Here is an 18,086-nt window from a genome sequence, read left to right as displayed (position 1 = left end):
ACCTAACTAAACCAGCTAAACTAAACTGACTGACTGACATGGTGTGGGCAGCAATAGGGGCGTACGTCAGCCCCACGTAAAAGTTGATCTTGCGACTGCGGGCCCACACCGCTCTCTTCAGCGCTTCCGTTTTCTGCAGAGAGGTCAGGCTGACCAGGTGACCCCCACGTGCCCTGCACCCTTCCCTGGCCTGGAAATGGGTCAGTGCCCCCCTTGGTCTGACCAACAGGTAGCAATGGTCGTCATCAACCCTGAAGCCGCCGTTCCCGTCACCGCAGGTGGTGGAAGGGCCGTGGTGGTGGTGGTGGTGGTGGGGTGGACAGTGCTGCTCGTCCTCGCCGGCGAAGCACTGCTGTCTCAGGTTGCAGGCCAGGTGTGGCTTGAAGCGAGGCCAGTGTCGCACAGAGCAGTTCCATTGACCGTCCCCCAGCCTTTCTGGTGTGGAGTGAGGCTGTTGTGAGAGAACAGGAAGGCACACACACACACACACACACACACACACACACACACACACACACACACACACACACATAGACACACACATACATACATACATACATACTGACTGACTGACTGACTGAAACCATTTATTGTCAGATTAACTGTTTGTTGTACTGACATTTTCGCAACCATTTGAATAAAATATTAACTGAGCAACACAAGGAAATTCTGATTTGAGGAAGGTATGATAACAAACAAACATATTTAACAAATCAAGGTACCAAATTTCATTAATATCATTATCTCCAAAAAATATTCTGACGCACACACATACTCACATACGTTTCTCCCCCACCCTCTCTCTACATACATCCATGCATGCACACAAACGCCCATTATAATTCCCCTACCTCATTCCCCTGCCCACTCACTCACTCCCACACACACACACACACACACACACACACACACACACACACACACACACACACACTCACACTGTCTCTCACTCTTTCTCATCAAATTAAGGTTTCGTAATGTAATCAAGACGACATATTACATGTTAGTGTCGAACAGTTCCACTAATTAGAATAATGGGAACTATGCTCTACAAGTAAATCTGACGCTATCACCCAAAATAAAGCAGAGGGGAACCTCTGCAGCAGAAGGGGGATGAAACAAATTAGAAAAACCGACCAATTGGATGGCTTTTAATTAGGTCAACTGCGGTTTTTGTCAGAGACCAACCATTTTCTTTGCTAGGGTGAAAAACGCTGGACATGGCTAATGGAAGATTACAGGATGTAATCATATCATGAAGGGGTTTGAAATGTAAATGTGTATCTGGACATTCGAGCAAAAAAATGTGGGATGTCAAGGGTCTTACCACAAATACATAGTGGTGACGGTTTCAAAAATCTGCATAACCATGCATTAGTTCTTAGCCTGTGTGTCAAGTTTCTTGTGGAAATTGATCCTGGGGGGTTAGTGCCTTTTCTTGCTGGAAGAGAGAGATCCCACCAGAGCTTCTTTTTTGAGTTTTCTAAGAACTGTTTCTGTCTGAAATTCCAGATATATGTTGAAAGAATAGTACAGGCTTCAGAAACAGAAATAGGAATATTGTGATTGATTGAAACTGAATTGTTCGATGCCGCTTCCTTGGCACAAAAATCGGTCATTTCGTTGCCACGAAGATTAGAATGTCCAGGAACCCACAAGAGTGAAATGACGGAGCCTCGCATAATTAACTGGTGGATTAAATACAAAATTTCGTACATAATATCTACTCGTTCAGATGAAGATTGATTATTTAAAGCCATCAATGCTGATTTTGAATCAGATAGTATAAGGATTTTTGCAGGCACAAGAGGCATATCACTAAAAAAAAAAGGTGAAAGCCATCAGAATTGCAAACAATTCAGCAGTAAAAATTGAACAACCTTTAGTTAAGTGGAATCTCTTTTTAATGTTAAGCTCGGGGATTACAAAAGCGGCTCCACCTTCAGAGTTACTACTAATTGATCCATCTGTGAAAACACGGAGGTAATATTTGAAACGTGTATTAATTAGTTCTTTGGCCCGAGAGGCAATAATGAGTGGACTGTCACTCTTTTTTAATTGTCCATATGTAAAAATGATATTTGCTTGCTCAGTCAGCCAAGGCGGATGAAAACAATGCGGAATTTTCGCAATATGGGAAAGAGACAGACTGCAACTCTCAAAGACTGACTTAGTAAAATCGAACAAGGACGTGTTTACAGCTTTGTTACGAATTTCTCTACAGATGTATGTTTCTTCATCAATTTCAGAGACAACCTAATTTGGAACAGCTCTAGCCGTTACCATGTAGTTACAGGCAAATAATTTCCTGTGTTCAGCATGTAGGAACAGTCAGCATAGGCGGCAGAACAATCACAAACCTACGTTTTGCCGACGACATTGATGGACTGGCTGGAAAAGAAGAAGAACTGGCAAGCCTGGTCAAACATCTAGACAAAGCCTCCACATCGTATGGAATGCAAATCAGTGCGGAGAAAACCAAACTGATGACTAACAACACCAACGGCATCAGCATTGACATCAAAGTCAACGACGAAAAGCTTAAAACAGTCCACAGCTTCAAATATCTGGGAGCAATCGTGTCAGATGAAGGATCTAAACCAGAAGTACTCTCGAGAATTGCCCAAACAACAACGGCACTCAACAAGCTGAACACCATCTGGAACAACAAAAACATCGCTCTCAGCTCAAAAATCAGACTGATGCGTTCCCTGGTTATATCAATATTGCTCTACGCCTGCGAGACTTGGACCCTGACTGCAGACATCGAGAGAAGAATCCAAGCTGTCGAGATGAGATGCTTTCGTAGACTACTTGGCATCTCCTACAGAGACCACATCACTAACACGGAAGTGAAGAACAGAATCCAGCAAAGTATTGGACCCTACGAAGACCTTCTGTCCATAGTGAAAAAACGCAAACTTAGATGGTATGGACACATCTCCCGATCATCTGGTCTTGCCAAAACGTTCCTGCAAGGCACCGTACAAGGAGGCAGAAGGAGAGGACGGCAGAAGAAGAGATGGGAAGACAACATCCGGGGGTGGACAGGCTTGACGCTCGGTGACGCCCTGAGGAAATCAGAAAACCGTGAAGAGTGGAGAGGAGTGGTGGCCAGGTCAGCAGCGGTGCCCCAACGGTCTGAACCCAGACTACGGGAGAGGGGAGGGAGGGAGAATTTCCTGTGTTCAGGTAATGGCAAAACACCAGCTTCTTTGTATGTTTTGTCGATTGAAGCCCATCGCGGTAACCCAAGTGCAATCTTAAAAGCTAAGGAATCAATACTTGTCAGTTTATGAAGATCAGAGTTTGAAGCAGTGAAATAGATTTCCTGACCATATGATATAATTGAGCGGACTAGTCCCATTGCAGCACTGATCAGATTATTGCCACAATTTATAACAGGGATTCCAGAAAGCACACGTAATAGCTCTATACATACATACAGACACGCACACATACACACAAATACATACGTACATACCCACACACACGCACATACACACATACACACGCACGCACGCACAAAACAAAAACACGCGCACGCATACACAAAAAACACACAGACAATTACTCATAAACACACACACACACACACACACACACGCATGCACGCAAACGCACGCACGCAAGCACAGAGAGAGAGAGACAGAGAGAGAGAGAGGAGAGACACAGAGAGAGGGAGGGGGGTTACGACATTGAAACAGTCAGCTTGAAAACCAAGTGTTCTTCGACATTATTAAAAAAAAGAAACAAAAAAACAAAAAAGCACCTGCGTCTGCGAGTGAATACAACTTCTGCATCAACTTATCCACTCTAATTTCTGTTCGAAACAGTGCAGAACACAAATTATAATTCACAGTTTCATCTTTTTTTTCTATGACTGCATTAATACAAATAAACAATTACCATTACGTAAGTATATACTGTGATGCACAGCTGTAGCCAATAAGTTAATCAATTTTGTTATATTTACGTTGATGAATGCACTGTACCTTTTGTTAGAAGTATTTGATGTCAGGATAATTTGATAATGTTTTCAAACATATGCACACAACGGGCGCAATAGCCGAGTGGTTAATTAAGGGGGGACACGGCAGTGCAAAAGAGACCAAAATGATGATTTTTTGTAATGATTTGGGTTTTTGATGGATTTTAATTCTTGAACATCTCTTCTATCATATGCATAAGTTTTTCCCACTGTAAAGATGCCTTTTTAACAATGAAAGAATTGCCAATAAAGATTGCTTGCAGAATCACGAAAGTGTTTATTAATAATTTTTTTGTTCAATTTCGACGCAAGTCGTCAGGTTTCTGGCCTTGACAACATACCTTGGACTTGCTCAATGATGAGTGGACCTACAACCATGAGACTTTGCATGATTGCTTTATGACATGTTATTGAAGTTTTGTCACGAGTATGTATGAAAATATTCTCTGGGTTTTAATTCATAGCAGTTCCAATCTTTATACCCATTGTAAATTTTGAGGATTTCGCAATACCCAAAATTTAAAAAAATCATAAAAAGTACAATAATTGAAGAATCAATACAATATCACGTGAAAATGAAGATAATGTAATTGTGTATCAAGTCCATATAACAAAAAAGTGACTGCATGCACCACATGGACCACAAACCCGATTTCTTTTATACATTTGAGTGCGTATCTTCTTCTTCTTCTTCTTCTTCTTCGTTCGTGGGCTGCAACTCCCACGTTCACTCGTATGTATACGAGTGGGCTTTTACGTGTATACTTCAATACATTGTTTGGCGGCCATTTTGATTTTTTTTCCATAGCAACGGATATTCACAGTAATCTAAGAACAATTTTTTTGTGATCCACAAGTGATGATACACCTAGTAGACAAAAGAGAGAGAGAGAGAGAGAGAGAGAGAGAGAGAGAGAGAGAGAGAGAGAGAGAGAGAGAGAGATAGTCGGAGAAAAAAAAGTCGTTATTTGACTGTGGTGTCCGGCCTTAATTAAATTAATTAAAGCGTTGGACTTTCAATCTGAGGGTCCCGGGTTCGAATCTCGGTAACGGCGCCTGGTGTGTAAAGGGTGGATATTTTTTCCGATCTCCCGGGTCAACGTATGTGCAGACCTGCAAGTGCCTGAACCCCCTCCGTTTGTATACGCAAGCAGAAGATCAAATACGCAAGTTAAAGATCCTGTAATCCATGTCAGCTTTCAGTGGGTTATGAAAACAAGAACATACCCAGCATGCACACCCCCGAAAACGGAGTATGGCTGCTACATGGCGGGTAAAAAACGGTATACACGTGTGGTACATCCGTCGGGATCGACGAGGACCATCTAGTCATCCTGGGGGGTGGGTGGGTTGGGCTCTGTGGGTGTGCAAATGACTGGTCAGGCCAATTCGCGCCCGGAAGGTTCTGACGCAGTGTGGACAGGGGGTGGTGGCGGCTGTCGGGGACTTTCTGGCCCTACTTTTCCTGGCCTGTCTGCATTGCTCTGCTGCAGCGATTCTGTTGGCCTCACAGGATTTGGCGCCTTTGCGGACAGCTGAACGCCACTTTGGGGTCTGTCCATTGCATTCAGCTCCTATGTGTCGTGGCTGATGTTGAAGTATACACGTAAAAGCCCATTCGTATACATACGAGTGAACGTGGGAGTTGCAGCCCACGAAGGAAGAAGAAGAAGAAGATACGCACTCAAATTCGGTTCACTCACCCGAGGCCCAAACAATAGTTGGCATCGCGAAAATCTGATTGATTACACGTTTAAAGATAGCATTACACGAAACGCACAAAGAACAGAATAAACTTTCAACACAGGAAACATAGGGTTTAGATCATGTACAGAACAGAAACACGCATACTCCCTTTCATTATTACATATTTCAGACTTTTAGAATGAAAATCCTATCCGAAGCAACACACACACACACACACACACACACACACACACACACACACACACACACACACACACACTGATAATGTGAGCATCCAAGTTTTTCATGTTACACTTCAAATCATTCGACACTCACCTCGTGATATGTGTATAGGAGTCTGAAGCCCGAGAACATGAAGAAACCTCTCATGAGAATATGAGTTATGGTCTTCATTCTACGTGCGACCCGTTTTGAGCGAGGAAGTTTGGCAGACTTGAACACGACGTGCAACTTTTCGGTGTTCCTGTAGACTTTTGGCAAGGGGGATAACTGCAGACCAGAGACGGACCATTCAAGAAATCGTCGCCCTTGGCTGTGTCTGTGGAGACTAAGGTGTGACACATAATCGATCTCTTCGTACACGGAACTGAGCATCACAGCGTGAAAAGCAGGAACCGTCAGTGTGGCTGACATGTCAGGGGGGCCCAGTGGGTGGTACAGCACGGACTCTGGGTTGAATCCTGGCGACTGCATTAACCCTGTGGAACATAACGATACAGAAGGGTGGTAACTCTCTCTCTCTCTCTCTCCACTTATCATTTTGTAAGATACACAACTTCAGATCAATGCTACTTATGCTGCCGATTTCAGCTGCCAGGCAGGTAAATAATGAACATAACAATAAAAGGTGGCAACTCTCACCACTTACCATTTGCAAGGTGCTAACGACTTCAAGTCAATGCTGCTTATGCTACCGAAATCATCTGGCACACCAGCAGATTATAAAAAAGGTACATTGGAACGAACTAAATACTTTCCCAAAACAACCAGAACAAAACTAAACAAACACATACATACATACACACATACATGGAAGCTTCAGGGCCTGTTTTTACATAGATCATTATACATTATGTACACAACAGTAATAACAAGAAAACAGTCCCGCAGCTTCTAATTTTGGAGGACGTCTCTGGGCTTGTTCCAACGTACATTTTACTAATTTGTGTACCAACTGAATCAGTAGCATGAGCAACAGAGACTTGAAAGTTGTGTTCCTTGTCAATAGAGATCTTTACCACGTTGTACTGTTGTTTAACTCTCTCCATACGAACGGCGAAAGAGACGACGTTAACAGCGTTTCACCCCAGTTACCATCATCAAAATATCGCAAGCGGAAGGCTCTTATACTGAAGAGGTGAATGTTGACAAAGAATACCACAATTCTGACGACGGAAGCTAAAGGTTGGGTCATTCAGACACCCACTGGACATCCGAGGGGTCTGTGTAGAGGAGCAGAGAGGACTGGCCGTACTGAGTGAGTTAATCCTTTAACAACTCGAACCTCATCGTCATTTCATTTTTTCTGTGGGAGCATAATTGTTTACAGCTTCATCTATGTGAACAACCACTTGCACCCGTACAAGCATACGCATATACAAAAGTTCATGTACGATCACGTGGATACGTAGTTTTCAGCACGCCGCATTTATATTTCGATTCTTGAATGTCAGTTTCCACTGATGAAAAAACTCACTTACACGAATTTCTTGACAGAAACAGACATGTTTGTGATACTTCTGTACATGATACATGACAACTTGAAAGTGATACCCCATCTCCTAATCGCCCCCCCCCCCCGCCCCCTCCACACACACACACACACACACACACACATAATTATAATCGAAAATATTATTGAACCGCAAAACCGCTTTGAAAAAGGTATTCTGCAGCTTAAGAATCATACCTATATTACATATTCAATTATTTACTGCAATACTGATTGCATTACAATCGTTGATAGTGGGGGTGCGTAAACTCAAAACCTTTAAAAGTTTAACCACAAGGGTCCCGTTTCAGTTCCAGTCTCTCAAGGAGGCATCACTGCGTTCGGACAAATCCATATACGCTAAACCATTTCATCTGACCAGCAGCAAAACCCAACGCACTTAGTTAGGCTTGCTTACCTATCAAAGTGGATTTCTGCTACATGTGTTTTGCCAGAGGTTAACATTTTCGTTGCCATGGGTTCTTTTTCAGTACGCCAAGTGCGTGCTGCACACGGGGCATCGGTTTATCATCTCATCCGAATGGCTGTGTCCTCAGTTTGATTTTCCACTCAAACTTGGGAGAAAGGGCAAGAGCAGATTCGACCCCACACCCTCAGGAACTCTCTATATTAGCAGCTGAGCATCTTAACCGTTTTGCCACCTTCCTCTTTTTATGGGATAAGGGTCCACTTCTTGATATTAGGCATGGCATTATACATCCACACTGGAAACATGCAACTACAGTTTCTGTAACACGGAATAATCCAACAAATGTAAATATACTTATCTCCATTAACTATCCAGATAGGCCAAATTCTTATAATCCTCCTGAGATAAGAAAATATTTCATTGTCAAACAAAACTCGGTAAATTTAGATATTTCAATGCATATGCTCAATTTTTAATTTTTTTTTTTTACTCTGGCTGCGCCAATGGCACTTGCAATCGTTCAGCTTAAGAACGTTAAGGCTCAGGTGTAGCTGGTGTAATATGTGTACGTGCGTGCGTGCATGCGCGCGCGCGCGCGCGCGCGCGCGTGCGCGTGTGTGTGTGTGTGTGTGTAACGACATGTGCTTTGTGGGTGAAAACGGAATGTGTCGCCTGAGGAGCGTACAAATGACGATGAAAGAAGCGAGTCAGACTCACCAAAGAGTGGTGTGAATTCCACCACCTCCAGCGCGCGTCCGGGGGAGATGTAACTCTCTAACACGATGGCCATCGTTACATTGTAATCCACAGAGAAATCTTTCACTCTGAACACCACGGCTATTTCATTGCCCAGGGTGACGTAGACAGGAAAGGGGTCGTACTCTGGTTCACATCCTGTCCACGTGACTCGGTTCCATTCGTACCAATCGAGCACACGGAACACATAACTTTTGTGATAAACCTTCTCGTAGATCAACAGCGAATTTGAAGATGTGCACGTCTGATGGTGGAAGTAGACATGGAAGGTCTTCCTACCAGGTATCCTGGAGTAAAGATGTACCTCTGATAGCATCCGTTTCTGAAGAGAAAACACAAGTGTGCATTCTGAAGAAGCGTTTTGTGAGAAATGAGAGCTGTTGATTTGTGAAGTGCGGAAATTTATGGTGGCAGGCAGTACAGAAACGTTGAGCTGTTTCTGTTCAGATAACATGCAGGCAACAATGTCAGGTGTGCTCACAGTTACATTGGCTGTTGGCTGCTGACTGTGGCTGTTGGTTTGGCTGTCTTCTGGAGGCTGTTGGGAAGTCTCGTGTCCTGCAGAGTGCATGTAACAGGTGCAAGCAGATGTGAGATACCCAACACATCAGCCTTAGAGCTTTCTTGGCAATAGGGAGATGTGGCATATAGAAGGAAGTGATACCACAGTTATGTTTTGCATGAATGTGTAGCCAACAATACTAAATGGCTTCATACTAAAACAAACAAAACAGACGGTGACAGACATTGGGACCAAGACTGATTGCTGGCTGTGCTTTGAAAGGCGTTATGATGTGTCTGAGAAATGTACTGGTTGTCTGCTTCAACAAGGGGGAAAATGGAAGTATATGTCATCAGATTTTCTTTCAGATGTAAATATTTGGAACACCAAAGGCAAACAAAACACGGACAGGCATCCATCACTCTCAGACTTTGTGGCTGTGCTCTGAGTGGTGACTGATACAGCGTCGTGTGTGGCTGGAGTAACACACACTGGCCCCTCAACCACGCACACACTGTGCGCAGGTGAGATCTGACGTTGATCTGTGTCACGGCTCGTGGGCGATCTGCGTGCATGCCTGTCTACATTTTTTTTTCCCCTTCTCTTTTCCCCCTTTCTCTCTCCCTTCTTTCCCCCCTCTCTCTCTCCCCCTTCTCCTCTCTCTCCATTCTCCCCCTCTTTCCATCCCTCTCCTTCACCTCCCTCTCTCCTTCGTGCTTTTGCACGTGTGGCATGTCCCTTCTCCTGAACGGTTTTTTTTTTCGAACTCTGAGCGAGTTCAGGAGTCAATCTGGTTAGGAGAGATAGATTTCTCTGGGCTGTTGACGCCAAGCTTCGCAGAGAGACGGGTCGCCGTTCCAGCGTGCGTGCTGTAGGGCGCCGTCGACGAAGTAGTGGGGGCGTTTCCCTTTGTCACCCCTTCTTCTGTATTTGTCTGTTTCACTCTGGGCCAGTGACGTGCCTGGTGACAGGTGAGGGAGTCTGTGTTTGTTGTCGTAACATTTAGTGATGTGACTTGTGATTAAGAGTGAGATTTAGGTTGCTTGTAAGGTTAGTGTGATGTTTTTTTAGTGGATATCTTTTAAATACAGTATTCTTTTACTTCTAAATATAGGGGGGAATTAGTAAATTTGTTGTGTTTAGGTGTAACATTTTTGCCATAATAATATTCAGCTCAGATTGTTTCAAATTTGTTTTTGGAAATGTGATATAGCCTGACTGGTGCCGTTTCAATTATTCAGAACTAGTATCATTGAAACTTGAATATTGTTATTGCCTTGTTTAGCGCAATGTATATTGCTTAAGGAAGACAAGGGGGGTGGGGTATACTTTTACAACTGGTTTAAAAAACCAGTCTACAGAGCCAATGGGGTGTTACAGGTTTTTCCGGTGTTTCTTCCCCTTCGTGCCGCTGCCTTCGACGGGTCCCCAGAACACAAGCGTGGAAACTCCCTCACTACCGTTCCCACTCCCGCTCCCACTCCATACTTCCATCTACCCCTTTCCCACCTTCCCACTGTCCCTCTTGCCAACCAGCTGCAGCCATCAAGCTACAAGTTTTGTCCGTTTTCAGCTGTCAGCACGAGTTTTGTACTCTGGCAGCAGGGTTGATCAGTACTGTTGCAGGTTGGGATTCTAATGCCTTGTTTTGTGGCGGGTATTTATTTATGTATTTTTTGCATCACCACAGTAAAGCAACGAGCTGAACTCTTCTGTGTCTCTGTGTTTGTGTTGTCGGGACGTTAGCTAGTCTGGGAAGGGGTGGGGGTTCATGGGCAACCCCTTACGGGTTGTGACAATGGTGGAGATGCGGGGTAACTGATAGGTTAGTTAGGAAGGTAAGGTGGGGAGGGTGTCTTTGTTCTGTTTGTCCCATCATTTGGTTCGTTGAAAACACTTCATATAATTTTGGTTGTGGTGCCGTAAAGATATTGTGTTTGGACAAGATAGACTGGATGTTTGTAACTCACTTGTTGTTGCTGTAGGTTGTGGTGTCCTGCAACTATTTTACATAGGAAGAGTAGTCACTGTCGTGTGGCAGAAGTATATTCAGACTGTATCCCTTCAAGAAACGTGGCACTATGTTGACACGGAGGCAAGCCGCTAACGCTGCCACACCAGGGCATAAAACACCAGCACCCAAACGGGATGATACGAGCCGTTCTCCAGGGACCCTTGAGGAAACAGAATTGTCTGGTTGGGTCAAAGAGCAGTTAGGCAAACAGCTTCATGGCTCGCCTGGTTCAGCAGGTAAGGGTGAGGCCAAGTCAGAGATTGCTTCCGCTCAAGACCCTTATTTTAAGTTCCGGACCTTGGGCTCTGATCTGGGACTATCTGGTGAGGCTTTGGCTCGGTTCGTGATAGATGCTATCAAAGAAGAGAAAGAGGAGGCTAGACGAATCAGAGAAGAAGAGAAAGAGGAGGCTAGGCGCCTCAGAGAAGAAGAGAAAGAGGAGGCTAGACGAATCAGAGAAGAAGAGAAAGAGGAGGCTAGGCGCCTCAGAGAAGAAGAGAAAGAGGAGGCTAGGCAAATCAGAGAGGAAAGGCGTATCCAAGAAGATAGGGAGGAGGCTAGACGTGCAAGGGAGGAAGACAGGTTGTTCAGAGAGAGACGGTTGGAAGAGGAGAGGCAGAGGTTTGAGAGGAAGCTCGAGCTTAAGCAAGAAGAAATAGAGGCCAGGTCGGTACAGCAGCTCACCCTCACACCCTTCGACGGGAAGGACGACCTGGACTCGTTCTTAAGCCATTTTGAGAGGGTAGCTCTCCTTAACAGATGGAAACGCGAGTCTTGGGCAGCCCGTCTAGTTACCTTGCTTCAAGGCCGAGCTAGAGATGCCTGTCTACGACTCTCTGAAACTGAAATTAGGGATTACGATTCGCTGAAGGCCGCACTGTTGCGCGTCTTCCTGTTGGATGCTGACTCATACAGGAAGAAGTTTCGTTCCATGCGGAAGCAGGCCGAGGAAACTTTTGAGCAGTTCCTTGATCGCCTTAAGACGTGCCTATCTCGTTGGTGCACTGCGAGTGGACGGGACGAAAATCAAGTGGATGACATCAAGGATCTCTTCCTCCAAGAGCAGTTCTTTGCAATCTTGACTCCCGAATTGGTCACGGAAATTCGCAAAGAAGAACCACGTAGGGTAGAAGATGTAGCCTGTATCGCAACGAAGGTAGCCTGCGCAAGGAAGGCGGGGCGCTCAGCGGAAGCAGAGTTCAAGGCCTCCAAGAGGATGGAACGGAAACTGGACATCGTTCCCAGACAGGTGGTTACCAATGAGGCTTCCTCCAAGCGAAGTGGCACTGGGGAGCCAGGTGCTCGGGGAACCCACAACCCGACCTGTTTCAAGTGTGGCAAGGTAGGACACTTCGCCAGGGAGTGTAAGCAAACCAAACGAGTGTCCGTGGTGGCCAGTCACAGGTCTTTAACGAAAGAACATCCTCGACCACTCCCTACTCTCTGTGACCCTTGCGCTTCACAATTGTACACTCCACGTTGTGAGGTCGTAATCAATGGAGAGGCTGTCCAAGGTCTGCGTGACACTGGGGCTCACATGATTGTCGTGGCCCGTCACTTGGTTCCTCCCAGGTCGTTCACGGGGTCTACTGTTCGAGTCGTCTTAGCAGAGTCCAGTTGTTCATCTGTGCTGCCGATAGCTCTGGTGGATCTGGAGTCGCCATTCGTTTGTGGCAGGCTCCGTGTGGCCGTGATGGACGCACCAGTTGAGGACGTCCTCATTGGGAACACAGCATGGAAAACTGATGGCACGTCAGTGGACGTTCCCGTCTACGCTGACCCCAAGATCGTAGGAGCTGTGGGGACCAGAGCCCAGGCCAAGAGGAGTTCCCAGCCTGTCCTTTCCCTTCCCACCAACAGTATAAAGATGCACATAAGTCGAGAGGAACTCATAAAGCAGCAGGGCCAAGACTCAGACTTGCGGAAGGCTAGAGAAAGTGCCGACAGGAAAACAGTTCAACGAACGGGGTCTGGAGAGGTAACCTATCGCCGTAAGCAGGGTGTGCTTGTCCGCTGTTTCAAAAACCACTGTGGAGAAGTCACACAGGTTTGCGTTCCAAAGACTCTGCGAACTTCCGTGTTGAGTCTAGGTCATGACGCCCCCATGTCTGGGCATCTCGGCATGCAACGTACTCGGGACAGAGTTTTTCCCCATTTTTATTGGCCCGGCATGTGTGCTGACATCAGGGGTTATGTCCAGTCATGCGAGAGGTGCCAGAAGACAGTCGCTAAAGGAAGAGTTCCCAAAGTCCCTCTTGTGAAGATGCCTTTGATCTCGGAACCCTTTGACCGGGTCGCTGTTGACATCATTGGTCCTATATCTCCTCCATCAGAAAATGGCAACAGGTATGTGTTGACGATGGTGGACTACGCCACAAGATATCCCGAAGCCGTTCCTCTCAGGACAATTACAACTGAGACAGTAGCTGAAGCCCTGTTCAACATGTGGTCACGTACTGGAGTCCCGTCGGAAGTACTCACTGACAGAGGGACCCAGTTCACCTCCAACACCATGCAGGAGGTGTATCGCTTGCTGGCTGTGCGGGGCCTCACAACAACACCATACCATGCCCAGTGCAACGGTCTGGTGGAGCGCTTCAACGGGACGCTGAAGACCATGCTGCGTCGTCTGGCCCAAGAGGAACCGCGAATATGGGATCGCTGGCTCCCGGCGCTTTTGTTTGCTTACCGGGAGGTCCCTCAGGAAAGCACGGGGTATTCTCCCTTTGAGCTGCTCTACGGGAGGACTGTGCGTGGGCCGATGCAGATTCTCCGGGAACTCTGGCTTCACCCAGAAAAGTCTGAAATCCAGACTGCCGCCGAGTACGTAGTGAACCTGCGCAACAAAATAGCTGACTCTTGTGCCATTGCCCAGCAAAACTTATCAAGAGCTTCCAGCAAGTACAAGAAGTTCTTTGACGTCAAAGCGAAGCCCAGAGACCTTGCAGAGGGCAGCAAAGTGTTGCTGCTTCGTCCCAGCAAACAAAATAAACTAGAACTGGAGTGGCAGGGTCCTTACACCATCTTACGACGGGTCGGTGTGGCGGACTACTGTGTCCAGGTTGGAAACAAAGAAAAATTATATCATGCCAACCTTTTGAAACGGTTTGTGGAACGGACGCCTGAAGCATCTGTTGCCCTGGCAGTGATTGATGACATAGAGGAGTGCTGGGAAGGGACACGGACTGTGAGTCAGGACATTCCTCTTCTTCCACTGGAGTCATCTGAGGGCCCAGGAGACGTGGTGGTCGATCCAGACAATCCAGCTTTAAAAGCTGCAATATTGGACATGGCGAAGGACTTCAAAGATGTGCTAACTGATTTACCATCCTGCACTCACTTGGAGACTTGCACCATTGAGCTCGTCTCTGACACGCCAGTGCGGACTCGACAGTACCCACTTCCTTACTCTCAAAGGGAAACCATTCAGGAGGAGGTGCAGTCCATGCTAAAGATGGGTGTGATCGAGCCCTCTTGTTCACCATACTCGTCCCCTATCGTCCTAGTTAAAAAGAAAGACGGCAAGGTTCGGTTTTGTGTTGACTTTCGCCGCATCAACAAGTTAACAGTATTTGACGCCGAACCCATGCCAGACATTGACGCACTGTTCGCAAAACTAGCAGGTAAACGGGTATTCTCGAAGCTCGATTTGTCAAAAGGCTACTGGCAGATTCCGGTGGCTGAGGTTGATCGTCCTAAGACGGCGTTTACGACTCCCCAAGGCCATTTCCAATGGCGGGTTATGCCATTTGGGCTGAAGACCGCCGGAGCTATTTTCAGCCGGATGATGCGCAAGTTGCTCCTTCCTCTGGGACTTCCTGAGGTAGACAACTTTATGGACGACATTCTGGTTTCTTCTGTTGATGAAAGGTCTCATCTCCGACTCTTACGTACTGTCTTGGGAAGACTGCGCAAATGTGCTCTGTCTGCTCGACCGTCCAAGTGTTTCCTGGGACTCCAAGAACTGGATTATTTAGGGCATCGGGTCGGCCGGGGTAAAATCTGGCCAGAGGACGCAAAAATGCAGAAGATCCAGGACGCTCCTCGTCCTGTCACCAAAAGGCAGCTTCGTGGATTCTTGGGTCTGGTAGGCTATTATCGCCGGTTCGTGCCACAGTTCGCGGAAATAGCTTTGCCGCTCACTGAGAAGACGAGGAACAGAGAACCCAGTAAAATCTCTTGGGATGAAAGGTGTGAGAGAGCATTCTGCCAGCTAAAGAAGATTCTCTGCAGTCGTCCTGTGTGCTGCCTGCCAGACCTCACCAAACTTTTCATCCTTCGGACAGACGCATCCGATGTAGGTGTCGGGGCGATGCTACTTCAGGACCAGGGACTTGGCGCGCAACCAGTCGCTTGTGCGAGCAAGAAATTAAATCCAGCAGAACGCAACTATCCTACCATTGAAAAAGAATGCTTGGCTTTGGTTTGGGGTGTGCACAAGTTTGAGCAGTACTTGTACGGACGGGAATTCGTCGTTCAGATGGACCACGCTCCTCTCCAGTACCTGGAAAGAGCCCGAACCATCAGTGGTCGTCTGACAAGATGGGCCCTTCAGTTGCAACCTTTTGCGTATACAGTACAGGCAATTCCAGGGAAGGAGAACGTCGGCGCTGACTTTCTTAGTCGGCTCCCTGAAACTGGAAATGGGGAATCTCCATAGGATGCTTGAGATCAAAGACGATCCACAGTCTGACAGTCCATATTATTAAATCGTTGGCTTGGTTTGTACTAATATGTGGGTATATTCAATTGTTAGGAAGTGTGGGAAGCAATGAGTGTTGCCGTCGAGCTTATACGTTTTTTTTTTTGTCCTTTTTCTCTTATTTTCAAAATGTGTATGACCTGATTGATGGAATTGTTGTACTGGGTACACGTTGAGACAAGTTCCTTTCTGTTGAACATGTGTAGGTGTGTTTCTGGCCTCAGGCGAACTATTTTTAGAAATGGGAAACTTCATGGAAAATCTGTCACTGGGGTTGGTTGAACGTTTTTGTGTGTACTCGCCGCGACATGTGGTCAAGGTTCAAACCATGTGGTTTGAATTTAAGAAGGGGGGTATTGTCACGGCTCGTGGGCGATCTGCGTGCATGCCTGTCTACATTTTTTTTTCCCCTTCTCTTTTCCCCCTTTCTCTCTCCCTTCTTTCCCCCCTCTCTCTCTCCCCCTTCTCCTCTCTCTCCATTCTCCCCCTCTTTCCATCCCTCTCCTTCACCTCCCTCTCTCCTTCGTGCTTTTGCACGTGTGGCATGTCCCTTCTCCTGAACGGTTTTTTTTTTCGAACTCTGAGCGAGTTCAGGAGTCAATCTGGTTAGGAGAGATAGATTTCTCTGGGCTGTTGACGCCAAGCTTCGCAGAGAGACGGGTCGCCGTTCCAGCGTGCGTGCTGTAGGGCGCCGTCGACGAAGTAGTGGGGGCGTTTCCCTTTGTCACCCCTTCTTCTGTATTTGTCTGTTTCACTCTGGGCCAGTGACGTGCCTGGTGACAGGTGAGGGAGTCTGTGTTTGTTGTCGTAACATTTAGTGATGTGACTTGTGATTAAGAGTGAGATTTAGGTTGCTTGTAAGGTTAGTGTGATGTTTTTTTAGTGGATATCTTTTAAATACAGTATTCTTTTACTTCTAAATATAGGGGGGAATTAGTAAATTTGTTGTGTTTAGGTGTAACATTTTTGCCATAATAATATTCAGCTCAGATTGTTTCAAATTTGTTTTTGGAAATGTGATATAGCCTGACTGGTGCCGTTTCAATTATTCAGAACTAGTATCATTGAAACTTGAATATTGTTATTGCCTTGTTTAGCGCAATGTATATTGCTTAAGGAAGACAAGGGGGGTGGGGTATACTTTTACAACTGGTTTAAAAAACCAGTCTACAGAGCCAATGGGGTGTTACAGGTTTTTCCGGTGTTTCTTCCCCTTCGTGCCGCTGCCTTCGACGGGTCCCCAGAACACAAGCGTGGAAACTCCCTCACTACCGTTCCCACTCCCGCTCCCACTCCATACTTCCATCTACCCCTTTCCCACCTTCCCACTGTCCCTCTTGCCAACCAGCTGCAGCCATCAAGCTACAAGTTTTGTCCGTTTTCAGCTGTCAGCACGAGTTTTGTACTCTGGCAGCAGGGTTGATCAGTACTGTTGCAGGTTGACTGTAAATGGCATAAATTGTGCGGTGTTTAGACAAAGGTTATTTTTTGGGATTCTAATGCCTTGTTTTGTGGCGGGTATTTATTTATGTATTTTTTGCATCACCACAGTAAAGCAACGAGCTGAACTCTTCTGTGTCTCTGTGTTTGTGTTGTCGGGACGTTAGCTAGTCTGGGAAGGGGTGGGGGTTCATGGGCAACCCCTTACGGGTTGTGACAATCTGTCTGCCTGGCGTTGGGCCTTTACTCTGTCTCTTTGCTGGGCAAGCGTCTCTTTGAACTTGGAGAGGCCTTTCTGCACCGTCTCACTCCAAGCCTATCAATCGGAGGTTACTACTTCCCCAGTGTTCAGGTCCAGGTTCAAGACCTTCAGATCTCTCTTACAGACGCATTTCTAGCAGATATGGGGTCTGCCTGTGGGATGTTTGCTATGTAACAGCTCTCTATAAAGGATCCTTGGTGATCAGCCATCGTCCATTCACTCAACATGACCAAGCCAGCACATGGGTATCTCTTTCAGCATGGTGTATATGCTGGGAATTCCAGCTCCCCACAGCTTCCTGTTTCCCATACTGAGTCAGTGTGGACATGGTGAAAGTTGTCTTCCTTATGCACTTGATTGAATCAGTGTCCAGGGTCAGGTAGTCTGAGATTTTCGAACCCAGGTACACAAAGTCATGGACAACATCCAGTTCAAGGTCAGATATTCTTATGTCTAGTGGAAAGTTCACACTCTGTCCCATGACCTGTTTTATCATCAGACAGATGGTGTGTCCAAAATCTCGGCAAGCCTCGCTTAAGTGACCTACAAGCTGCTGAAGGTCTTCAGCTAA

General features: G+C 46.3%; 1 protein-coding gene across 1 annotated transcript; it reads left to right on the top strand.

The window, feature by feature from the left end:
• The first annotated feature begins 11,178 nt into the window (after positions 1–11,178).
• On the top strand, positions 11,179–15,771 carry LOC143301798 (uncharacterized). The gene has a single exon (XM_076616190.1). The coding sequence runs from the start codon at positions 11,179–11,181 to the stop codon at positions 15,769–15,771; it is 4,593 nt and encodes a 1,530-aa protein (XP_076472305.1).
• The last annotated feature ends 2,315 nt before the right edge of the window (positions 15,772–18,086 follow it).

The sequence above is a fragment of the Babylonia areolata genome, chromosome 28 (assembly GCF_041734735.1).
Source record: "Babylonia areolata isolate BAREFJ2019XMU chromosome 28, ASM4173473v1, whole genome shotgun sequence".
In the NCBI taxonomy this organism is placed as follows: domain Eukaryota; kingdom Metazoa; phylum Mollusca; class Gastropoda; order Neogastropoda; family Buccinidae; genus Babylonia; species Babylonia areolata.
This window is presented reverse-complemented; position numbering and strand designations above follow the sequence as displayed.

What these genes read in the sequence shown, in the direction of transcription:
- LOC143301798 (XM_076616190.1), top strand. Translation starts at nt 11,179, where the DNA reads ATGTTGACACGGAGGCAAGCCGCTAACGCTGCCACACCAGGGCATAAA.